General features: G+C 54.7%; 1 protein-coding gene across 2 annotated transcripts in view; it reads left to right on the top strand.

Annotated features, from left to right (window-relative positions):
• The first annotated feature begins 3,052 nt into the window (after positions 1-3,052).
• MAP2K3 (mitogen-activated protein kinase kinase 3) overlaps positions 3,053-24,951 on the top strand; it is a 30,217-nt gene continuing 8,318 nt past the window's right edge. The window contains exons 1-5 of one of the 2 annotated variants that reach the window (XM_021549738.2): positions 3,053-3,108; positions 19,910-19,942; positions 20,318-20,387; positions 22,170-22,218; positions 24,638-24,751. In XM_021549738.2, coding sequence (XP_021405413.1) covers positions 3,093-3,108; positions 19,910-19,942; positions 20,318-20,387; positions 22,170-22,218; positions 24,638-24,751 — 282 coding nt within the window. In that variant the 5' untranslated portion in view covers positions 3,053-3,092. Of the gene's footprint in view, positions 3,109-15,019; positions 15,380-19,909; positions 19,943-20,317; positions 20,388-22,169; positions 22,219-24,637; positions 24,752-24,951 lie in introns of those variants that run through there. The other variant, XM_021549731.3, reaches the window with a different exon arrangement.

Raw genomic sequence — 24,951 nt, 5'->3', positions numbered from 1 at the left:
TCCCGTTCTGGTCCTGCACTAATTGCACACTGGTTTTGTACTGGTCCCACGCTAATTCTGCACTGGTTCCGTGCTGGTCCCACATGGGTTCTGTACTGTTCTGTACCAGTCCCACACTAATTCTGCACTGGTTCTGTGCTGGTCCCGTACGGGTTCTGTACTGGTCCCACACTGACCCCACATCGGTTCTGTAGTGGCTCTGTACTGGTCCTGCACTGTTTTTTACCAGTCCTTTACTGGCCCCGCACTGGTTTTCTGCTCTGGTCTCCTGCTCTTTCCCCGCTCCCATCGAGCCTGGCCCCAAGGACTGGGTGTCTGCTGGGCAGAGGGGTAAATTCCCTTCCTTCTCCATGAATGTTGGTGAGGAGGTGTTGTCCTTCACCCCATCCCCTCCCTGGCAGCTGTGTGCTGCTGCAGGGAGGCACAAACAGCAGGGGAGCGCAGGGAATGCAAAGCCTGCAGCAGCCAGGCCCAGCACGGCTGGCGTGTGGCAGGGAGGAAGGGGAGGGATAACTGGCATGATCCCAGAGCTGTCAGGGAGGGCTGATGCCCTCCAGCACACAGGGATGCTCAGGACACAGCAGGGCTGAAGTTTTAGGAGAGAGGAGGAAGGAGAAGCAGGTTTTGCCCAGACATGGGTGAGCAACTCCTTACTGTCACCCTGTTCTTTGGAGAGTTTTAAAGTTCTTCTAAAAGTTCCTATGCCTTCTAATATTTACATATTTCTACTGAGTTTTCTCACACATGTTCATGTAAATAATAACTGTTTTACATTCTTCTTTGTGGGTGGAGAGAATTTATAGACTGTTAGCTTGACCAGTGCAGCTGGAGAGGTGGCAGTTTCACCCTCCAATCCACTACCATTTTTGCTAATGTATATATAGTAGAGTCAGAAAATAAAGTTTACTTTTTTGAGTTATTTTTTCTTTCCTTTTACATCCAACCTGCTTCTGTGAGTTATTTCATGTCACAGTGTAACACCTTACTGCCCTCGGTGATCGCCCTGACCCAGAGCCAAAGGTTCACCTACAGCCCCTGAAAGCATGGAGAGCCTTTCCATGGGTGCCAAAACTGCAGCAAAACTTGCCAAAATCTCTGTGAGCACTCGGGCTCCATGGGGATCCTGTGCCTGTGCTGATTCCCTGGGACAGCGGCTCAGACGAGGAGGGGCAGGCAGAAGCAGCCATGGGAAGCTGCAGAAGAGGTGGAGAGGTCCCCCAGGAGATCCCCAAGCCCTACCATGGCTGGGAGGTGACCTCGAGGGTGCTTCTGGTGCCTTCCTCACAGCTCGTGGGGGTCTGTGTGCTCCCTGCCTTCCCACCCTGTTGGATCTGGATGCTGAGTGCTCCCAATTTCCCTGTGTGCCCTGCAGAGCTCCTGTGCTGGAAGGCCTGGCAGCCTTGGTGACACTTGTGTGTCCCCTCTCACCCCTGGGATTGAGAGCCAGAGACTCAAATCCAGTCACTGCTTCATCCAGCCCTGGATGTAGCAGCCTCCAGGGATGCAGGAGGGGGATGGTGCACATTTGGGGACAGCAGGGCCATGTCCCCAAGCTCGCAGTGACACCCCAGGTGCTGCCAGCAGCAGGGCCAGCTGTCAGAGCCGGTCCCACAGCTCCCCATTTGTAAAAGAGCTGGTGATGCTCTGCTCTGCCACAGACCCCCCAAAACTCACACCCAAGCACTGCCTCAGCCCAGAGCTGTGTGGATCAGTTCAAACCCCGCTGCTGGCTCCAAGATCCGTGTGGATAAAGGTCAGAAAGGGCCCCTCAGCTGGCCCAGCCCTGCACTGACACCACAGCTCTTGCATCAGCGCTGCTGACCCGCGGCTGGGCTGCAGAGCAGTGGCTTTTTTGGAAAGACTCCTCCTCGTCTGTGTTGAAAGACTTGAAAGGTGGCGAATCTGCGACCTCTCTGGGGAAGGTAATTGCTCTCCCCGCTAAAAACCTGTAATTGATGTTGCATTTGAGCTCTTCCACCCTCAGTGTGCAGCTGGATCTGGTGCCTTTGGTGCTTGAGGCACCCGTGCAGCCACAGATCCCAACTCCTGCAGCTCCTTCCCTCTGGCAGCGAATCCCTTCTACTGCCTGGCTTTGAGGAGGTTTTTCCAGTCCTCAGATTTATCCCAAACTCTCTGCAAAGCTGAGAGCTGGCTGTGGCAGAGCAGCTGCGATCTCACCAGTGCTGCCAGCAGTTGCCACCCCTCCAACTCCTCCTTTGGTCTTTATGGATCACACGAAGAATTCCAGCCAGAAAATGGCACTTGGAATCTCATTTTTTTTGCTTTTTCAGCTGCATCTCTCACATCGTATCCAGCATTTCTGCCTGCAGCCCAGCTCGGGTGGCTGTGGGAGCATCCTTACCCCAGGATGTGCCACGTCTGGGAGGGGTTGATTCCTCAGTGACTCAGGGAGGAATTAACCATGGAATCAGAGCATCCTGAGCTGTAAGGGACACACAAGGATCATCCAGTCCAACTCCAGGCCCCCAAATCCCACCCTATGCCTGGGAACGTTGTCCAAACACTCCTGGAGCTGTGGCAGCCTTGGGGCTGTGCCCATCCCCTGGGGAGGCTGGGCAGTGCCTGGTCACCTTCTGGGGGGAATTTCCTTTCCCTGATATCCAGCCCAAACCCCCCTGACACAGCTCCGGCCGCTCCCTTGGCTCCCCGGCCATTTCCCAGCCGGACACGCCGCTGGCACCCACGGCACGCGGGACCCACGGGAGGCGTGAGTGACCACCCTCAGCTGACAGAGGAGGTGAGGGCCGAGGAGCAGCACAGGGGGGGATGCTCGGCGCCCCAACCCCGCGGCAGTGTCGCCGCTCTCGGGGCAGCGTCCCCGGGGCCACGACGGCGACACCGAGGCCACCTCTCCTGAGGGGCAGCAGCACCCGCCCGCCTCACTTCCCCCTCACAGCCGCGCCCGAGAACCGCAGAGCCGTTTCCGCGCGGGGCCCTGGCCACGCCCCCCGGCGCGGCGCTGGCCAATGGCGGCGCGGGGGCGGGCCCGGCGGGGCGGCCGCCGGCGGGGCCGCGGCGGGCGGGACCGGCGGGCGCCGCTGGGGCCGGGCCCGCCGGGCTCGCACAGCGCCATGTCCCTGCCCAGAGGTACGAGCGGGCTCGGGAGGGGCGGCGGGGCCGGGGCTGCTGCCCAGCCCGCCGGGCGTGGGCTCCCCGCGGCTTCCTCTGCGCTGGTCCCGGAGCCGCGATGCCGGGGGCTGCGAACCCTCGGTGGGGATGCGGGGTGGGGGAGACGGGGCGAGGCTGCGTTTGGCGTGGGGAGAGCGATAAGAACAGGCGAGCTGTGTTTGTTTGCCGCGAGTTTCGCCTGCCTGCCTTGAGCTCCCGCTGCTCGGGAACTCCGGGCTGGGAGCCGCGGGCCAGCGGAGCCCCCGCCGGGCTGGGCCGGGAGGGACGGAGCGGGCTGGGACTGCGGCCGTGGGCTGTGTCGCCTCGTGTCGCCTCGTGTCGCCTCGTGTCGCCTCGTGTCGCCTCGTGTCCCCTCGTGTCGCCTCGTGCCGGTGTCCGGGCACGGCCGGGACCCGGTGCCGGCGTGTGCCGGGAGTGCCGCGCTGCTGTCCCGCTGTCCGCAGCCGCGGAACGTGACCGTGTGTCACCGGGGTTATTCGCACAGCACGGTGACTCAGGTGCCCATCGCAAGGTGAGAGCACCGGCCGGCGGTACGTGCCGGGATGGATGGGGACAGGGAGGTGGCTCTGCCGGTGTCCCGGTGCTCCCCGGAGCCGGCTCCATCCGCGCACCGGACGGAGGAGGGAGCGCACGGAGTGCGGCCGCTGCCTCTCGAATCCGCGGAATAAAATTCGAGGGGTTTTCCCCGTGCGGGAGTGATGCTCTGGAAAGTCGAAGTCAGGAGCCATGTGAGCAGATGAACGCGCCTCCCGTGACTCTTTTTTTCTTTCCTCCACCTCCCCCCGGTTTGAAACGATCCGTGTCTTATCCGGAGGGAATGTGGACCTGAGTTTCCTGTTTGCTGTGTAAGCAGGGGGTGAATCAGCAGCGATTTTCGGAGCTGCTGACTCACAGGTAGGAGCACATGCCTCCAGCCATCCAGCCTTGGAAGGGATCATCCAGGCTTCTTAAAGGCTGGCACACCGGAGCGCAGACCTTTCCTCGGCTGCCTGTGCCGGAGCGGCGGATGTGTGGATGGAGGGACGAGGTGAGCCTGGCCCAGGGACCACTTGTGCCCCATGGGAGATGAAGCTCAAGCTGGGCCTGGAGGATTTTGGGGGAAGCAGCGTGGCTGACAGCAAGAGGTGATGCCTGGAGGAGCGCCTGGGAGCGCGGTGCTTTCCTCAGAGGAGGTTTGGAGCTGCTCTGTGCGTGGAGGTTTCTGTTGGTTGTGGCAGACTGGTTCATTCGTGCAGTTAACCCTGGTGTCCTGTGCTGGAGGTGTCACCCTGTGTGTGCTGAAAGCAGCTGGTGTCTGCTGGCAGCTCAGAGTCCCCGTCTGACCTGAGCTCCTTTGCTTCCATCAGGACAGCAGCAGCAGCACGAGGGTGGATCCCTGAGTGTGATCCTCCTCTCATCCTGCCTCTCCTTGGCTTGCACCTGCCTCCCAGCTGGTTTTTCCAGGGATGCTCACAGGTCTGAGTGTGTGTACCTGCTGCTCATGGCAGCTGCTTCTCTCTCTTTCAGGCAGCCTGAATTTAAGCTAAATTTCCCTGCTTTTCCTTAGGGAATTTCAGTGAACAATCTCAGGTTTCCTTTGCTGGTTCTCCTTTGGTTTGTGTTGCTCAGGGTTGTAAACAGAGGCTGCTGTGTTGAAGCTCTTGGTTGGCTCTTTTTGTGGCAGATGCCTTCCAAAACTCACCTGCCATCACTTTGGCTTAGTCATGGGGTTGTCTCCTGCCTCGGGAGATTTTTGGGATACGTGGCTGGCCGTGACACTGGTGACAGGAATGGTGCTGTGCCGGGGCTTTGCTCTGCACTAAACGTAGCTTGGGAGATAAACACCTCCTGGGGATTTTGTGGCTCTTAGGGAGGATTTTGGCTTTCTTTCTTCCTCTTCCCGTTGCTCCTGTCTGTTTGATCCAAGTTATCTCACAGGATCTTGTATGTGGGAGAAGTCTCCTGTGTTATCTTGCGCTGTTGAGGCTGATGTTTACTCATATATGCAAAAACTCCCTGTTTTCTCAGGTCACCCAAGTTCCCTCGAGCTGTGTCTCATGGCCTGGGTGGCACAGTAGGAAGGAATTGGGAGCAAAGCTCTGGAGCTGTCCCTGTGTCCTCCTTGCAGAACTTTGCAAGGGACACAGCCTCTGGCTGCAGCTGGCAACATGGGGCTGGGCCTGGCTGTGATTTTCCAGCAAGGTCTGCACCTTTTTGGTGAATGGACGCTGTGCAGAGAGGGTGTTGTAACCCAGAAGTTAAAGCAGGAGGGGATGAAGCCTCAGGGAATTTTCAGCCTTTGTGTGGGTGCAGAAACACAGTGGAGGATGCAAGGTCTGAGACTCTGGGGATACAAAACCCTTTTCCCTGGGCCTCAAAGTGTATTTTCTGCCTGCCCTGCACATGGAAATCCCTGTGCCCATCCCTGGGGCTGTTGGCTGTGACCTGAGTGGCCCCTGATGCCTGGAGGGACAGGCAGGAGTGTGCTGCTGGGGAAACAGTTGTTTCCCAAAATATTGGGAGTTTTCTGGGGAAAAGCAGCTGCAGGGAGGGGAAAGAGGGAGGGTGAGTGTATGGGTGGGATCTCGAGGGAGAAGACCTGCTTGTCCTGTCCTGGTTCACCCAGCACCGATGCCTGAGTAATTCAAAAACAAGTGTTTTTCCTTAGCAGGGAGATGTCCTTTGGGAATAGAAGTGCTTTTGGGGGGAGAGGGATCAGGATCTGTCTGGAGCCAGGCTGTGCCTCTGGGGAGGCAGCTCTCCTTCACCACAGAGGCTTGGAAAAGCCAGCAGTGAGGAATGCCAGGACTTGGGGATGAACTGGTGCTTGTTCTCGTGGCTTGTCTATTCTGGGTGGGTAAATAAGTGGTGGTGCCTCGTCCCTGCTGTGCCCTGGCCGTGCCCTCTGTGGGAGCACACCACTCTTAGGCAATCCAGGCTGTGAATCCAGCACTGTCTCATCTGCCATTCACACTTTTCCAGCTGCCATCCCTAAAAAAAGGCAGCTCTGCCAAAAATACACGTGTGGGTCGTGACCCGCCGAAGCAGGACTTTGGCTCTGGGCTCCCGTCGTGTCCAGGCAGAGCAGCCACCAGCCTGGTGTTCCCAGGGTTGGAGAGGTGGGAGCTCTGATCCCATGGAGCCATTATTTAATTCAAGTTGAAGCACCACGGAGTTTGAATCCAATTAATTGTAACGATCCTGGAGAAAGCACAGCACTTTGTTCCTGCCTTCCTCCTCTGCTGGCATAACGGTGGGCGCCTGGAAAATATCGTGCTGGATGTGATAAATATTTAGCTGTGCCTCAGCAATCCATTTCCCTCCCTGGAGGGATGCTTCCCTGCTTTTCTTTTAGTGGATAATGAATCTCACTGCAGGCTGATCCCTTTGTTTTCCAGCTCTGAGCTGTGGTCCAGGGCTGAGCTGGAGTTGGTTTGCAAAGGTTGTTGTTACTGGAGGAATCTTCTGTACTTTGTAGAGGCTCCCATTGGGAGCAGCTTTCTGGTACTGGTGATTTTGTGCCCCAAAGTGACACCTCTGCAGATGTGTGGCTCTGTGGGTTTTTGGACAGAAGGTGGTTTTTGATTGTGTTGGTTAATAAGGCACAGCCTGGGCTGGCTGTTTGGTGGGGAAAGAGCTGGGAGAGGAGCTTGTGTTGGCTGGGGAGGTGATTCTACTCTATCAACAAAAAGTTTGGGGTTTTGCTGGTATGACTCAGGATGGCTTGTGGGTTCATATGGAGCTGGATCTACCCGCTGCCTCTTGCTGACAAACCTCTGTAGCACAGGTCAAGTGTTAGTCAGGGATTTGGAGTGGGGAAAAGGGCAGAGAGGATTTTTTTTATGATGGAAACTGGAAGTTTCTGTTGGTTTTTTCCACCTGGGAGATTTTTCATCTCCTCACAGCCTCTTATCTGTGTGGGGGCAATGCTGCAGTGATGCTGTGGCAGTGCTGTGAGTCCCAATGTTCCTTGTCCAAAGGAATTCTGGAATTATTGGGCACAGCTGCAGCAATCTCAGATGTCACAGTGCTGCCTTGTGGCCTCAGTGGGCCTCAGTTTGCCATGGATCTGAGTCTGCTCTCTTTTTTGGAGCTGGGACAGGGCTCCCTGTGTGCTCCTTTCTCTTGCAGCCATTTCTCTGCCCAGCAAAAGGCTGCTTGTGTGGAATGTGGTGGGTTATAGCGTGGCCAAGGGGAGGGGCAGGATTTGGGGGTCCCAGTGAGTAGGAGAGGAAGGAAATCATTGCCTTATGCTGGGGACCTGCAGTGGGGTGAAGATGAGGATGAGCTGGACCTTCTCCAGCACCCACTGAGCTGCCACAGCCTCCATCCTCTTGCCTGCACTGTGCCCAGGTAGGGGCACTGCTGAGTTGATCTGTGCTCTAAGCCTTAATTTCATCATTTCAATTGAAATTATTTAAAAAAAAAATTTAAAAGCTAAATTTCCACTAAAAGCATAACTTGTAAGAGAAGGCAGGATGAGGAGACAACACTTACCAGAAGTTGTTTGTGGAGCATTCACCCTTCCTCCCCCACCCCTCACCACCACCAAAGACAAATCTGGGTTTGGAAAGGAAGAAACCTCCAGAGTGCTTGATAAAAGTAATTTCCCATCAGAGGCTTCTAACCTTAGCTGTGGTTTGGCACTGGCATCAGCCAAGCTGCTTGTGTCTGATGGAGCTCTCTGGGAATGGTTTGGACCCTTTTCTCCCTGGGATCTGCCTGTTGATCACCAAGTGCCCCTTGTCACCAGTTTTCATCCCTGCTGCCTCCTTTCCTGCCCTGGTAGTGCCATTTAGGAAGTGTAAAAAGCAGCTTTTAATTCTTGTATTTCATTCATAAAGATCTTTCTTGGAGGTTTCTCATGAGGAATGCACAAATCCCTGCAGCTGGGATGGGGCCCTGCCAGCATCAAGAGCCACATCCTCCCTCAGCATCCATGGATGATGGGTGTGGATGGGACCAGCAGTGCAGGACTGAGGGACAGGAGGGGAAGAAGTTGTCCTGTGGGGCCTGGCAGGTGACAGTCATGTGTGTGACAGATCATAAACACGCAGGGCTGGTTACGTGGATGGGCTGGGGGTGGCTATGGGGAGGATGACGGGGTTATCTAGGGTGTGTCAGCTTGTCTGGGCTTGCAGGCCAGTTGGAAACTGCTTTGTGGTGTGTGTGTGTGTGTGTGTGTGTGTGTGTGTGTGTGTGTGTGTGTGAATGAATTCCTGCCTCGCCGGGGTCTCGTGGGGATGCCTGACGCAGCAGCCTGGCTGTGCTGCAGCAGGCTGGGTGCCTTGGATGTCTTCACTGGGGTGTGTTAACAGCAGCTTGGAGATGGCAGCAGCCTGACCCTGCTGGCTGGAGGGCATTTGGCACAGCTGGAGCAGATGTTCCCTCTTGCTGCACTCATCCCTCCCTGCAGGAGACTGGTTCCCTGCTCAAGCTGGTGAAGGTCAAACACGCTGCACGGTGGAGGAGTTTTTCTGCTGGAGGATGAAGAACTTGGTGTGGGAGTGGGAAAGTTGAGGCTTGAGAGGGAGATGATGAAGCAGCAAAGTGTGCAGCCCTTGGGATGGCCCCTCTGAATCAGCCCTGAGCGTTTGGGGCATGGCTGCAGGGGTGTGTTGTGCTGCAGACACCGGGATGTCTTTGCAGCTCATCACTGAAGTGACGTGGCTCCTGTGCTGAGGGCCAGATGTGCTCACGGTCAGGGCTTTTGAGGAAAGCTGCTCTGCATAGTTCACAGTCCCCTGCTGCTCTGCATCACTTGGTTTCTCTCCTGAACTGCTGCCAAGTTGCACCCCGGCCAAAGCTGAGATGATCTTGTGCTGATATGTGGCTTTGGCTGCTCTTTGTCATCTTCCAAACACCTCTGAAAGGTGCTCGGGGGTAGGTGACAGGCCCAGCCCCACGTGCCTGTGTGTAAAACCCCCAGAAAATCCCTGCTGGCACAGGGCAGGACAGTGTGAAACACCTTTGTGTGTGTGCACGTGTGCTCAGCTGACTTCTGAGGTTTCCCTGGTGTCCCCAGAACTAAAATCCTCCACCCTGTGCCAAATCCTCACCTGCGGTGCTGACTGCTACTCCTGTGGTGGTCAGGAAAAAAATGTAATTGTGCAGAAAGAGGGATGAAGGTGCTGGTGGGTGGTGATGCTGCTGGAGGACCAGCCTGGACCTGACCAGCCCCTGTGCCAAGCTCTATCTGTCTCTCTCTCTGGCAGCACCCATTTTCCTTAAGTCTGGAAGCAGCTCCACACTGCTTTAAGGCTGCTGAAAAGAGGGATGTGGTGGGTGTTTCAGATTATTTGCTTGTGTTCACTCTCTGGTAGCATCTGCAGCCCGTTTCCCTCAGGTTTTTTGTTGATGCCTGCAATTGTTTGGCTTTGAGCATCAGAGGTGAGCACCAAGTGTCAGAGGGTGGCTGGTGCCAGCCAGGGCTGGGGTTGTCCTCGGAGGCCAGGATACCTGCAGGGCTGTGCTGAGCTGGGGCTGCCTCTGGTGCTCTGCAGATGTTGCTTTCTTACCCAAGAACAGCTTTTTGCAGGTATTAATTACACCTGTCCCTGCCTGGCTTCTTGAAGGGTGGTGAGAGTGAAACGAGGGCTGGAGGAGGTGCCTGCAGAAATTACCAAGCAGAAATTGTGGGTGAATTTCTAATTCTTATCAGCCTTGTGAATGCTGTGCTAAGGTGCTCGAAAACCACTCAGCTTTTCCTCCAGCAGCTCCCCTGTAGGTGTGATGTTTTTGTGTACATTCCAGGTAGCTGCCAGAGTTTCCCCTTAATTTTGGATCCACAAAGGGTTTTGTGTTTGGTAACTGTGGGTTTCCCCCTGGGGTTTTACAGCCTCAGCTCAGTGAGGGAAACCATGTGTAAGCATCCCAGGGACAGGAGCCAGGGTGTGTTTCCCTTGATCTCAGCCAGGTTTGATGTTTCACACATCTCCTTCCAGCTCCTCTCTCCACACGTCACCCTGCAGAGAGAGCGCTGCTCCTTTCCCCAAAACACGGATGTGAGCCTTGCTCTTCTGGGGAAAGAGGATTCTTAAAAATTGATTTTCTGTTACTCAAATGGAAATGGTTCTTGGAAGCCCTGAGTGTGCCCCGAGACAGCTGCGGGCTGGGCTGAGCTGAGTCATTGGAGCTCTTGAGCTGGGATTTGAGCCGGATGCGTCGGGACCAGCCCAGCTCGGGAGACCTCTGCCTTCCTGGGATGGAGAGGCAGCTCTCCAATCTGCCCTGACCAGGAAAAACCTGCAACTCTCACTTCCCTCAACGCTGGGAAAAGTGCAGTGTGATGGGGTGGCTATGAGAGAGTGACAGAAGGAGGGGAGAGAAGATCCAATCCCACCCGGAGGAGCAGCTGTGGTGGTAAAACACCACTGAGCTGTGGGCACGTTTCCTGTGGAGCTTTTCCTCATCATGAATCAAAGCTGCCCTGTGGGTACTGGGAAAATCCACCTGAAAATAAATGTTTTCCCCACACAGGCTTGGTACAGCCTTTGATAAGAATCTGTGGAGAGGAGAGAGGGCAGGGAGATGCTGGGCAGCGTGCTGGTGCTCCAGCCTTTAATGGAGAGTATTTTTTAAGCTTTGCAGCAGGGAGCGTGAGGGAACAAAGGAGAGAAATGTTCACAGGTGATTTCTCAGAGACCAGCTGGACATGGGGTTTGTTCTGGGAGTGTGGATGCAGTCTGTTCTGTGGGGCAGAGGAACAGTGATGGGAGGGAGGGCAGGAAATCCATGGTGTGGGCCATAAGGACCGTGTGGTTAATGCCAGGAAAAGAGGCTGCAGGTCCAGCTTGTTGGGGCTGAGCTCTCTCCTTGTATTTGTGTCTCCTGCCTGGTTCCCTGGAGCAGAAAAGGGATGGGTGAGAGAGGCAGGGAAGAGGCTTGGCACTGAATATGTACCAAAAAGAGCAAAAATTTGGTGTGGGACAGCAGGAAATGTAGGGAATTGTACTGCAGCACTCGCCTGCTGCTTTCTCTAAGCTGCTGGACCAGCACCCTGCTCCAAAGGGAATAATCCAAGGTTTTCTCTGCTCCTGCACCTCGGGGATGGCTCAGTGCTGGAGGTCAGAAGTTTTCCTCTGAGGGAGCAGAGGCTTTGTCCACCCAAGCTGTGGTGGCACCCTGGGAGTGGGAAGCATTCCAGGTCCCTGGGGAATAATGTCACTGTGAACCCTCTGAGCAGCTGCTTGGCCTGTTCCCCAGTGCAGATGCTGCTCTTGAATGTCCTGCCTGAAGTCTGAGGGCCAGGGAAGCACCTGGGTCAGTCTCTTGTTTCTGCCTCTCTCCCAGAGCAGGCAGCTGGGAATGCAAAGGGGTTTTTTTTCCTGAAAAATTCCATTTTCATAGCAGGTGCCTGCTGTCTTACATCATTTGCAGAGTTGATGTCACTCTATCCCTGCCCAAAGCAAATTGGAGGGAGGATGGTAAAAATCTTATTTTTCCTAATTTTTCTTTTTTAGGAAGCAGAGAAGGGAATACTTTGCTCTCTTGATAAGTTCACAAGGACACCTGGAAGTACTTGAATGATGCCAGCTTGGCTAGAAAAAGTGTCTATTGCTGCTGGAGTTGAGTTACTGCTGACAATTACAAAGTCAAACTATTCCCTTTCCCACTGTGCCTCCTGTCAAGCTGATCTATTCCAAGGACAGTTTGAGTTTTCTCTCCCATCAGGAAACTGTCACTAGCCAGTCACATCAATTCCAAGCAGATTTTATTTTTTCATGGCTTAGCCTACCAAGTGAGAAATCAAAGGAAGGAGTGATGCTGGTAGCTGCTGGCAGGGAGAGGGACACAGGTGATGGATGCTTCTACCTTCTCCTTTTCGTCTACTTTTTTTTTATTATTCTAGTGTGTTCTTTGCTTTTCTCTAAGCATTGTCTCCGTTGCCTTCCCCTGACAATCCCAGGGCATCAGGGCTGGGATTCCTTCCAGATTTTTGTCTCGGGACAAAGCTGAGCTGTCATGAGGTGCAGCCTCAGCCACTGCTTTTTTTTGGGGAGAAATCCAATTGGAGTGAAGGATGCAAAGGAGGCAGTGTCCATCCCAGAGGATGCTCTGCCTGCACCCCAGCTCAGTGCCTGCTCTGAGTAGCTGCCCCTGTGACTGTCCCCACCTTTGCACAGGGGTTTTGCACAAACTCTGGTGCAAAGCACCACAACTCTGGGCACCTATGTGGCGTGTCCTGTACTGTCACCGTGTGAGTGTCAGCCAGATGGGGCTTTTCAGCTTCCTGAGGGGAGCCTGGCCTCTGGTCACGAGTGTGTTCCATTGTCACGGGGCTGGGCGAGAGCAGGCTGACACATGGGGACAAAATCAAACGTTTTTTCCAGCCCTCGAGGTTGTGCAGGTAACCTAAAAATACTGCTGGAATGTGGCTGGGCGGTGACATCCTCCCGGGGCTGCCCCGGTGTTATCTGGCTGGTGCACAGAGCCCGGGTGTGGCTCTGAGCCCCAGAGGTGGCTGTGCCAGTGCCTCTGCTTGTCAGACACTCTGGCTGAAGTGCCCATCCCCAAATTCCTCGCTGGACAGCGGGAGGTCACATCCTTGTCCCTTTGCACAGTCTCACCCAGAACTGGTGGCACTGTGGCTGTGACGTCCTGCTCTGGCTGTCCCCAGCCATGGATGCTGTCCTGCCCCATCCAGGGGGATGAGAAGGATAACACTGTTCCCTTTCCAACTGGATTCAGTTCAAAGGCTCTATTTTCAAGCAGAGTTTCCAGCCTGTGTCCTGTGCGTGGCTGGGGCACGTGAGGCTTTCCCATGGGATGTGTGCCGGGTGCATGGAGAGGTGGGCACACCCCAAATTGGGCAGTGCCTGCTCTGCAGCCTTCACCAGGGAAGCTGCTGCCCTTCCTGGGAGATGTGGGGGTCACCAGGCAGTGTGGTGCTGGGATGGGACAGCCAGCTGGTGCTTGGGCTTGTCCCTGAGCAGTATTCCATGAAAATCAGACTGTCCCCATGGTTAGACAGCAGCTCAGCTTAGGGGACAGGTGAAGTAATTAATTTTTTGCTCTATCCCAAACATGCTGATGAAAAGCTCCTTTCCAGCCCCAAATGGGACAATTCTGCTGCTCATGGCAAAACACAAGTCCCCTTCTGCACTCCCTGGCTGTGATGGTGACCCAGCCTTAAGTGAAGTGGCCTCGGGAGGGGCTGTGTGTCCACAGGGGAAGGGTGGGGAGAGGGGCCCGGTGTTGGCAGGGCACTGTTTGAGCTCATTGCTGTTTTTGAGGGTGTGCTCTTCCCCTTATTTGAGCCAGCCCCCTGGCAGGAGGCTGCTGGGAGGGATGGGAGCCATCCTTGTCCCTGGCTCTGCCCTGGCATACCCAACCCTCTGCAAGTGCCTGAACTCTCCCCAGGATTTGCTCTCCCAGCATCCCTTTCCTGTTTTGGGGTGACATCCCTCGTGGGGAGGCTTTGTTAACACCAGTGAAACACCTGAAGGTTTTTGTTCCCCTGGGATTAGCTGTGTGCCCTATAAAGGATTGGATAATTTCTGGCAAATTGTGCACATCTTTCCAGGCCTGGCTATTTGTACTGCACCAGCAAACCTTTGAAAGAGTTCCCAACAGTGAGACTTGGAAGGGTGGTTGGGTCTGTTTTTGTTTCTTCACTTTTTTCCCCCTTGTTTGTTTATTTTTAAGATGCTTTTGAGATGTCAGGAAGCTCTGCTTTACACCACCCCTGGTCCTCAGGCGCTGAAACCCAACAGGATGAATTCAAAGGAAATCTTCTTTCCCATCCCACCTGCTGGGTTAGGGACTTTCTGCTCCAAAGGAGCTCTGGCTCTGTGGGTGTCTGTAAAGATCCTTGGAGTGTCTGTGTCTGGGTGAGAGGGAATTAGCTGTCAGTAGAGTTAGTGATGGGAGGGCAGCACAGCACTGCTCTCCCCTGGAGTGCTGGGGACGGGTGCTGGTGGCTCTCAGTGCCTTCTGCAAGAGCAGCTCCTGCGTCAGCATCCTTTATGTGCTGATGATCTATGCCTGAAACTATACCCTGGGAGTGGAAATGAGCCTGAGAAAATACCTTCCGCAGTCCTTCTGGGGCTTACATAAACACTATTTAAAATTAGAGCCACTCATTATGTTGGTATGTGCGTTTACCTTGACCTCTGACTTTTCAGCCTGCAAATGTGCCTGGTCCGGCACAGCCTGGAGTGAGAGAACTCAGTAGCAAGGCACTGGTAGATTTTCTATAATTAGTTTAAGGTAAAGAATCTGGTACAGTATCTCCCCTCCAGGCTGACAGGGAAATCGAAAACAAAACTGGAGCCTGTCAGAGCTGAGCCTGGCTTTGATCAGGAACATCAGCGTTGGCTTCTGCTGGAGCGGTTTTGAGGGAAAGGGGAAGAGCAGCAATTCTTGGCCACGGCTTTTCTTGCACGTGCTCGCAGAGAAATGAATGCTTTTATTTTCCCACTCTCCCTTGCTATTTCCCAGCCAAGTGCGTGCAGCAATTTATATTTTGCTACCAGAGATGCCATCTCGGTTGTCACCCTGGAATAGCTGCTGAGCTCCGAGCTGGCATTGTCATGGAGCAATATTTCTACTATTTGTTGTGGTAATAGTTGTTAGTGGCAGAGCAATTAACATGTCACCTGCAGCACAACGAAATGTGACCTGCTTCCATCCCAGCACCTCTTTGGTGCCCAAACCAGCGTGCCTGGGCTCCCCTTGGTTGGTGCCAGGGCTGTCCTGGAGCAAAGGTCACTCCGGTGGGATGCTTGGGCCTGCAGGCTGGCTTGGGATGGTTGAGTTTGTGGGAAGAGAAGGCGTCCCACCGGGATGCACTGTAGCAATCCAGCGCTTCAGCAGCTCCGGGAGCTGGAGTTTGGCTCGCCACCAGTTTCCTGTTGACGTCACCTGCTATTTCTCTGCTGCAGTTTTTACAACTGTTGAGCTTTCAAGGGTAATCGGAGCCGAGTCCGGCCAACCTCGGCAGCTGCCGATGAGGGAACGCTGCTCTACCTTCCCCAATTCCCCCCGCTTGCCTTCGCTGCTGCTTCTCCCAGCCTTGGGGAGCCCTGGGATCTGGGGACACCCGGCCAGGAGGGCTCTGTGAAGCCAGCGGGTGCTTGGGGCCATGCATTCCCACTGAAAAGAATCATCGGTGCTTGCAAGAAGTGCCGTGCGCTGGATCCTGCGGGAATTTTTTCCCCTCCCTCCTCCAGTCCGCCCCCATCCCTCTCTTGTGCCAGGCGTGCCGGCGCTGCTCTTCATTTCTGGGAAACCATGGACAAGAAGCAAGGTAGATGTTGCAATTTCCAAAACACATGGTAGGGGAGAGCAAAGGGCTGGTTTTGGTGCTAAAAGGGGCTCTGTAACTTTTTGGGGTCAATCCACGCGGTTTTGTTTGTCCTAGCTTGGGCAGGGGGTCGGTCTTTGCAGCTGGGGATCTATTTTTAAAGCACTGGAAAAGTTGCATGTTTTGTGGGGTTAAAACTCTGGCATCTTAATTGTGAAAAAAAAAAAAAAATTAAATCCAGCATGTCTGAAGGAAAATATGCAGAGGGTGAAGCTGGCTTCTGGCTCTGGTTTGAGTCGCATTCCTGGGACGCAGGCTTTTCCAGCAGCTCTCCGTGCCTGTCCCGTGCCTGTTGCACGGGCAAGGTGGCTGCCCACAGCCCCAGCAGTCAGGAACTCTGATTCAGCACAGGCTGAGAGGCTGTTTTGGGGCTGCAAGGGGCTTTTTGTGCAGCGTGTTTTTTTCCTGCTGCTGGCTGGCAGTTTTGCAGAAGTGCGGAGCGCGCTGACCCGCGGGAGCCCCTCTGCAGCGGGACCTCGGCCGGCTGATGAGTGATGGCTCTCGGCAGGTTGAGAGCCCTTTTTCCACTTCCATGGATAGCTTTTTCCACTCCCAACAGTGGAAAACAGCACAAATTGTGCCTCTGAGGAGCTGGCTCTCATGACCAAGCACCCAAATTCCCCTCTCTGCTCTGCACCCTGCCTTCAATTTATTTCCCTTCTTTTCTTTTTCTTTTTTTTTCCCTTCATGCTTTTTTGTTCCAGCTCTTTATTTGCAGCAGGGCTGGGATCCACCCTCCAGCTTTCTGCCCTATCCATGGCATCTGACTCTCCTCCTCAGATCGAGGAGAACCAGGATGCATCCAAAACATTTCCCCCAGCACTAACAAAGCAGCACAGCTCTCAGAGCAGCCTCCCGTGCTCAGGACTTCACCTGGGGCTACAAACAGAGCCCCGGGGAGGCAGTGGTGAGGTTTAATTTCAAAGGTCGACTCAGGCAAATAGTTTTATTTGCAGTTCTTTAGATTGTCCTCTTCATTTCTCTCCGCCCACACCAGCGGATTGGGGAGGAAAAACCTCTCATAGAGAGGTGCAGCTTAATAGGGCTGAAGTTGGTGGTGGCAAAAATGAGGATTCCGGTGTTGAATTAGGCAGTTCCAGGAAATGTCTGGCGGTTCTTAACTGGTGGTGGTTATAGCATGAGAAAAAATCTCGTTGGGCTTTTTTGGTTTTTTTTTTTTTCTCTTTAGGAGGAAATGGTTCCTTTCTTAGCATAAAGGATGCAGTTACGTGCCTGCAGCATCACGTGGGTTGCAATTTCATCCGCACCAGGAACTTCTGTCAGCTAATTTTCCCCTGCCTGGGTGCAGGGCACTGTGCTGTGTGTGTCTGTGGCTGGCAGCCCTTCCCTGTGCCCGGAATGGTGCCCTGCCATCCCGTGGGCTCGGGGCTGGCAGCAGAGCCCTGGAGCTCGCAGGGATAACCAGGGCATGTCCCCAGCTCGCCTTGTCCTGCTGCTGCCTTTTGGCCTTTGCAGTGGGGTCTCTTGAGGGGAACTTGTGCTTGCAGACAGCCCTCTTGCAAGAGCCCAGTGCTCTGGGAAACTGGAGCGTTTCCAGGATTTTCAGGTGACATAAGCAGTTGTGCACATTCTAGCAATTCCTCCTGCACCGACCCTCGCGGGCTCCCGAATGTGGGGGGATTGTGCTGAGTCTCAAGCGTAGGAGAGAGTGCCAGGGACTCTCCAGTGGGAAGGAGCTGACAGCAGCTGCCTGCGGGGGCTGAAGGGCTTGAATTGCAGGGTCATGTCATGCCCATCCCACTGCTTTTCCACTTCTCTCTTCTTTTCCCTTTTTTTTTTATTCCCTCCCCTGGTTTTTCCTGCATTCTCATTCACCCTGAATGGGGCATTGGCTCTCCTTGGGGAGAGGCTCTGGTGCCACAGGCAGTGGGAGAAGCTTGCAGCAAGGAGCTGTTCAGGCCAGCTTTTGGGAAGTGCTAAAATTTTAGGAGAGCTGTAACAAATGAATCCAGCCTCTGCTTCAGCTCCTGGCTGCAGGGCAGCATCCTGGGTGATTTTATTCCTGCAGGAATGGGCTGAGCTGGGTTTTCTGCCTTTCACAGGTGGCCCAGGCAAAGTCTGGGAGTGGTGGTATAATATCTCTGGTTTAATCAATGCTTTTTCATATCGGAGCTAGGAAACGTTTTTTGGGACTGAGCAGGACAGGCTGGGAAAGGGATGGTTGCTGATTCCAACTCTGGGAAGTCATGAGTGATAGGTTGGGAGTACAGGGAAGTGTGCAGGGTGCCTGTGACAGCAGAGTTCATGGCCAGTGCACATCAAAATACTCTCCTGTGCTGAGCAGGGGGTTTGAACAGGGAATCTCTGTGTCCCTTGCTGCCCTGATATCCCATGCTGCAAATCCTGCCTGCAAGCTTGGGCTCTGCTGGACAAGGCACCCTGTGATTCCCAACCCCAAACTGAGTGCTCCCAGCTCCCTGCAGCCAGAAGGGCTGAGGCCATGCTGCAGAGACCTGGCTTGGGTGCCTGTGGACCCTGCTGCTGCCCCGGGAGTCACGGCCACGGTGCCAGGGGAGCTGCTGCTGGCACAGAAGGTGCTTTGTGCTGGCTCTGCAGGGTTACTATGGCAATTGGGGAGAGGGAGAGCAAACAGATGGAGCAGAATCCCAGCCAGCACGGGGGGAGAGCAGGCCTTCGTGTAGAGGTCTGGCTGGTAGCTGCTGGAGCAGGGAGGGCTGTGTGTGGAGCACAGACCAGTTAGAGTTTTGGAGCAGCTCCTGTGGGTGAAATGCTCAGCATAGAGCTAAATCCATCCCCTGGCATAGGATGGGTGCCACAGCAAGCTCCAGCTGAGTGCAGAAGAGTGCAGAAGGACTCAGGGGACCGCAGTTTCTAGATTCTATTCTTGGCCTCCCACACTGAGAGGCTGAGAGTGGGAAGGAGAGGCACTGGTGAACCCACGACATCATCTTTCCTCTGGCTCTGTTCTGTATTTGCTCCTGTCGTTGCTCCACTGGGTATTTTACCAAGTGCCATCAGTAGGTGTCTGGAGCTGTTCACAGTGCCCCTTCCAGCCCTGTAGGGTGGGCAGTGGGGAAGGGAAACTCTGCAGGCTCACAAATTAGAACTTGTGACTGCTCTGACGTGGTCAGGTGGTTTCCATCCAAGCGGGATCGGTTTGGGGTGGAGTGGCTCCTTGGCTGGTTTCACTGAGCTGGAAGTTCACATCATGGAAACTCTGCTGGTCTTGGAGCTTATGGCTCAGCTCTGGTGCAGGAAAAGTGGCAGATAAGGTGGGGGTGTGGACTGATCTGTGCTGATTCCCCTGAGCAGGGAGGGATGCTGCTGGTCCTGCAGGTGGGACCTGTGCAGTATGTTGCAGACCAACTTGAACCCACAACCTCAGCGAGGTTTGCATTTGAGGAAGGACAAGGCAGGAGAAGTGAGTCCCAGGCACCTGTTTTGTCCTGGAGCTGGCAGGGCACAGGGCTGGGGGCTGTCAGTGCTGGAGACATTTTGGGCACGTGTCTCCCTTCTGCCCTGCTGCAGCTGCAGGAGCTGTTGCATGGTTCTGTCTCCTGAAATTCCAGCTCCTCGCTCTCCCCTCCCTTCCCTGGCAGCCTTTGGAGTGCTGGACTTTGTCCACACGCCTGCTCCCAGCAGCAAGGCAGGTAGGAGCAGCTTTTGAAAGGCTGTCCAAGGCCACACTGAGCTGTCTGCTCCCAGCCCCATGCCTGGAGCACACCTTGATATTCCTGCTTTCTAATGGATCTTCCAGCTCTGTGCAGCCCCAGCAGCTTTAGCTGAGAAGTGCAGCTGCCCCCTTGTCTCTCCTGGGAGGATCAGGACCTCGATGCTCTCAGCTGCTGCACTTTCAGCCCCTTGGGGTCAGTTTATTTTCCCAGGGAGCCAGGATGGAATTTTCACCTGCAGGATTCTGGCCTGTGGGTGTTGTTACCTCAGGGATGTTTGGAGTTGGGAGGAGGGGGACAAGAGCATCCTCATGCCAGTCACTCCTGGTGCCTCAGCTTGTGCAAGCCCAGATTTGTGAGGGGTTCACTTCTGGCTGACAGCTTGTGTCTGTTTTTTACCTGTTTTCCATTTGTTGTGGATGGGGTGTTCCCTCTCCTGCTGGGAGTAACCCCTTGCTTTTGTTGGATTTTGGAGTGCTTTTGTTAGATTTTTGCTGGATGTCTCATGGTCATTGGCCTCCATGCCAGGTCCAACTCTGGTTCTTCCCAGGAAAGCCAGGCTTGATCCCCTGGGGCCCTGGGGATCAAGGAGCTTCTGGACAGGGAACATTTTTTGGGAGCCCTGCACATCACTAATGGCGTGGGGACCTCTTGTGGCTGGAGAGACGGGGATGGGGCCAGGCTTGGCTGTGCTCCTCAAGCCCAGCTGCCTCCCTCTCTTGGAGCTCTGCTGGGTCCACGAGCCATGAGGGGTACAGGGCTGCTCTCTGGTTTGGCTGGAGCATGAAGGCTGAGCTGGTGTCTTGTTTTTCTCTTTCAGATTCCAAAGGATCCTTGGAGCCACACAAACCAGGTAAGTGCCCAGCAGAAATTGCAGCTTCCACCCCAGAAAGGGCTTAAATCCCAAAGAGAAGGGACTATTGATGACCATGAAGGGTAAAGAGCACTTCTGGGGTACAGTGCTTGGCTGCAAGACCTGGAAGATGGTCTGTTAGTGCACCCTTGGCTGTTTCTACAGAGCAGTGTTCATCAGTGTCATTGAGACCCACTTTTGCTCTGGCTCTTGCCTGAAATTTTGGGCAAGTGGTCACTGTGACCTTCTTGGCATTCTGCTGACCATGGTGAGGGGTCCAGGCCGTGCATTCCTTGCCTAGTGGCTGCTGGGAAGAGGGTGCTTGAAGGAGAAAAGCAAAAATCCATTTGCTCACGTGTGCATCTTCTCTTCCAGTGAAAGGCAAGAAGAAACGGGATCTGAGGATAACATGTGTCCCCATCAAACCACCCGTGGCCAACACAACGTAAGGATCTCTGCTGCTTAGAGGCTCTCCAGAGCTGGATTTGGCACTTCCTCAAGGGGAATGACCTCTGGAAACCTCCCATAATCAGCACAGTTTTATTGTCTCTTAAGCTGGGGCTCGTGGGTGATGAGAAGGAATTGCACATGTGTGCAGACACATGCACAGCGTGTGTCGCTCTGGGAGGTGCCTGTTTGATAGGAAATGTCCTAAAGGCAAAGACTCAGAATCCTCTGGGGAGCTCTCCTCAGTTCTTTCTGCCATGGCTGTGCCAATGCCAAAGGGCAAAGATGTGGTAGAGAGAGTGAATTTTCCTGAGGGAAGAAGAGGGAAGAATTTGAGTGCAGGGGAGGAGAAGAGGTGGTGATAGCTGGACCTCGGCAGAAGCCAGAGGCACAAAGGTTGGGGGAGTGTTTTACAGGACCAGGGTATCAGGTTTAGTTTGAGTTGTTTGCAGCTCCTTACCCTGCTAAAAGGAGGACACAGACATCTAGCACTGTTGTGCTGTTTGGTGCTGGGGCCAGTGCCCAGCAGTATCTCAGGGCGCTGGAATTTCTCCCTGCCCTGTTTGCTTCGAGCTGCTGATGCTTGTTATGCCATGGGGGAGAGCCCAGGGTAGCAGTGCTTGGTTTGACAAAGAGCAGATGGCTGAAATTCCACTTCCATGGTGCTCTTCCAAAACACTTTGGGCTGCATCGCCACTGCTGAGCCTTGTTTACTCCAGAAACCTGTTCTAGAAAACTCCAGGAGAGCAGTGGAGTCCCCAAAAGGGAAATATCACTGCTGAAAACCCCAGGTAGAAAGGGGGAGGCAGGGGAGCTCACCCACTGGTGCTGTGCAGCCTCACACAGCCCTGCCCTGCCTGTGACAGCCACCTCCTTCCCCCACGGGCACATCTGTCTCTGCTCCTGCTGGGGTTTGAATTTCCCCTGGAGAAGGCCTCATGCTGGAGTCTGCAGGGCTTTGCATGCCCAGAGGTTGGCACAAGCTGTCCACTGCTCCTTTTCTCCCTGCTTTTCAAGCTGCAGTGCAAATATTTGCGCAGCGCAGGGCTTTTGCTCAGAGCCCAAAGTACTTCCTTGAAGCTGGAGGCTGCTCTGATGGGAACTGAGACGAAACCAGTTGGGCAATCTCTCCTTTTTAGAAGCTCCCAGGGGATGGGGAGAGCCCAGAAGTGAGGCACAAGGGGCAGAACACGCAGGGCGGCTCTAAAAGTACCGTGCTGCCCAGAATGGGAAGTGGGCAGCAATAAGGAAAAAAGCCATAAAGGACAACTTTCACCTGCCTGGTGTTGTGCAAAGGGTGACACCCGAGTGCTGCCTGCTCTGCCTGCCTGGATCAGGCAGCAGAGTGTACACAAATGACTCACAGGGAGGAATTACCTGTTGTTCCCTCGCGTGCGTTTCAGGCTACGTGGCTGTGCTGGTACAACACCTGCCTGTCAAAACATGACAGCTGAGCTGCTCTGCCACAGAAATGTCTCATCTCAGCTCCTCAGGCTCCTCTCCCGAGCAGGAATGGTTTCACAGCCTGGTGGTTTGGTGCATGTCTCACCTGGCTGACTCCCCAGGATTCTCACTGTGCCTTGTGGGTGTGGGGTGAGGCATTACTGGCACGATTTAAAGCATTTGTGGGTGTTTGGAGGGGGCTGGTTGGAACCTACAACGAGGCACAGGGTGGGGGGAAAGCAGCAGCTGAAAGTGCTCAAAGGAATGTGAAACCTGGCTCTGGCCAAGAGGGTGAATGAAGCTGGGCTTTCTCCTGACTCTGTCTCATTTCTTGCAGGCCCCCAAGGAACTTGGACTCCAGGACGTTCATTACCATTGGAGATAAAGTACGTGCCATTGGGGTTTCTTTTTTGCTTGCTTCCAGTTTGGTTTCCCCTGGCATGGAGAGCTCTATGGATTGTGCCTTGCAATCTGTCAGATCGGGAGTGCAGCCTCATGGGATACAACTTTTTAATCTAAGCCATTCTTGGATGATCCAACCCATCTGTCCTAAATGAGGGTGGCCTCACCAAGCTCTCAGACTGCTCCTAACAAAGTCCCTTTATCCTGCCTACCCACAGCTCTGTGTTGCTGCTTGAGGCCCAGGAGAAGCTGGGCACAAAGTTTCTCTCTGGTTCTCAAAAGTCTTTCCTAGTGACCTGATGAAAAACACTGCTAGAAATAGCCACCGTCTCTCTTTTATTTCATTCTCTTCTTATGGGCTCTCTTGGGGCTGCAGGAGCTGTTTGCAAACGAGCTAAAAATACCCTGCATTGGATCAGCCCTATATCTAGACCCATCCAGGCTGGGAGGTGGCTTGGCTGATGGGATCTGGGTCCCTTGGCCTCGGTGCAAGGATTAGGGTTGAGGAGAGGAAGCTTTGGCTGGGTCCAGGGAACAGTCCTGCTGCCTGTGCTGTTTTCTGGGCCTGGTGTCGTGTGTAGCAAGAGCTGTGGGAGAGGTGCTCTGTGACAGCCTGGGCACTGTACGTGCAGGGGGACAGCGCTGCAGCCCAGGGAAAACTCTCTAGAGTCACTTCCTTGCCTGCTCCAGTGTTTGCAGGAAGGGTCTGGCCTGGGTATTTTGGAGTGACATGATGGAGAAGAGGACTTGGGCAGAAGTCCAGCTTCAGGAGTGGAGGTGGGTGGTGACCTCGGGTCCCTGGGATGTGCACAGGCCATGCCATGCATCCCATTGTCCAGGGAGAGCTCTGTGGGTGCATCCATCACCTCTTGTTGCTGGGCAGGGCAGCGCTGGTTCCTGGAGCGTGCTGGGAACTTCTGGGGAAGCCTCGGGGCAAATGCCAGGAAAGGAAAAACACAATAACCTGGAACAACTGCGGAACACGTGTCCAAAAAGCACCTCCAGATCCTTCCTGGAGGCCCCTGCGAGCCTGCACTGCTCCTCTGCCAGCTGCCCGTGCTGGGAGGTCGGATGTGTCCCCCTCAGCCCTGCTCTCCTCATTGCAGGACCCAGGGCTGGCACCTCCCTGTGCTGGGCAGAGCTCAGCTCAGTGCTGAGCTCGGGCACAGCCCTCCCTGCCCGCCACATCTGGCTGCAATCTACAGTCACATCTGGCTGCAACCTGCGGAGCCAGGGCTGGCAGGAAGGTCGGGCAGACCTGGTGGCTGCTGCTGAGGGGACAGTGCTGGCCAGGGGCCTGGCAGCCACATGTCCCAGCCTGGCTGCTCCAGGCCAGAGGCTGTTTCCTCTCTCCCTGCTCAGGGCGTAGCTCGCAGGCTCCGTATCCGGAGCGGTGCCGTGCTTGGTTCCCACCCTCGCTGCCTTTGTGGCCACTGGGGCACTTTGGCATCCTGGTATTATTTTCGTTCCCTGAGACCGGAGGAAAACTGGAGGCTGGATAAAGGCTGGCTAAAAGGAGGCCTGTGACTTATTAGGAGAGATGAATGCAGCATCCAAAAATAGCCCGTGTGTCACTCGGTTCGTGCCCTGCCCAGCAGAGCCAGCAATTACAGGGGAACGTGGCTTTAGGGAAACTTGTTTGTGGCTTGTGCAGGAGCTTGCTGGCTCCCTGCAGCGTCAGCCACTCTCTGGGGTGAGCACTGGCTGTGTTTTTTTTTTCCAGCTTGAAGCAGCACTTAGGTAGTTGTTTTCTTGGTGTTAACTCAGGTTTTACCTTGCTGACAGCTTTTTGGTGGTAGGAGAAGGTACTGAAAGTGGGCAAAACCTGTTTGAACTCACTGATAATTAGAAATGGAGTTGCTGTGTGCACCCCACCTAAGAGAGGCTTTGCACAGGTGTTGTTAAACTCACAAAGGTGTATTTGTGACTGATGAGTTTTGGGATGTGGGGAGAGGTGAGGGATCCCTGGCTGCACACAGGGGTTTGGAGCTGTGGTGTAGGCTCCTGACTGCTGCCCATGTTAGCACAGGAGCTGTTAAAATCCTGCAAATAGTTCAGCAACTGCAGAAATACCCTTGTGTGGGTAATCCCCTGCCGGCAGAGAGGCACCAACCTTTGGTGCCCTTTCTAGTGGCAATGTTCCCTGGGCTTAAAGGATGAAAGTCCTGATCTCCAGCTGCAGAGTGGGAATTCAATGAACCCTGGTGAGTGTAGGGTGAGAGGGTTTGGGCTGTGATTCAACAGAGCCAAAAATACTCCCATCCTCTCTAAGTGTGGTGCCTCTGGAGTCCTGTAGGTACCATTGTTTGAAACGCTCTGCACGAGCGAGCTGACAGCGTTGTCTGATGTCCTTGTTGATAAACGTGCTTGTCCCTGATGCCATTTTGTCCTCTCTCCCTAAAGAACTTCGAGGTGGAAGCTGATGACCTGGTGACCATTTCGGAGCTGGGCCGCGGGGCCTACGGCGTGGTGGAGAAGGTGCGGCATGCGCAGAGCGGCACCATCATGGCCGTGAAGGTGGGTGAGGACACCTGGCTGGGCTGGGGATCAGCAGGGGCAGCCCCAGGGGAGCAGAGGAGCTGCTGAGCTCCGCTGGTTGTGGCACAATGAGGACAGGCTTTTCTGGGTTTGGCAGCCTCTGGTGTTCCTGGTGCGCTTTGGCCAGCGGAGGGTCTCTGCTGGTGGTGGCTGGGCACGGTGGGGTTGATAACAGGCTT

This window comes from Lonchura striata, chromosome 16 (genome assembly GCF_046129695.1).
Source record: "Lonchura striata isolate bLonStr1 chromosome 16, bLonStr1.mat, whole genome shotgun sequence".
Taxonomy (NCBI): Eukaryota; Metazoa; Chordata; class Aves; order Passeriformes; family Estrildidae; genus Lonchura; species Lonchura striata.
This window is presented reverse-complemented; position numbering and strand designations above follow the sequence as displayed.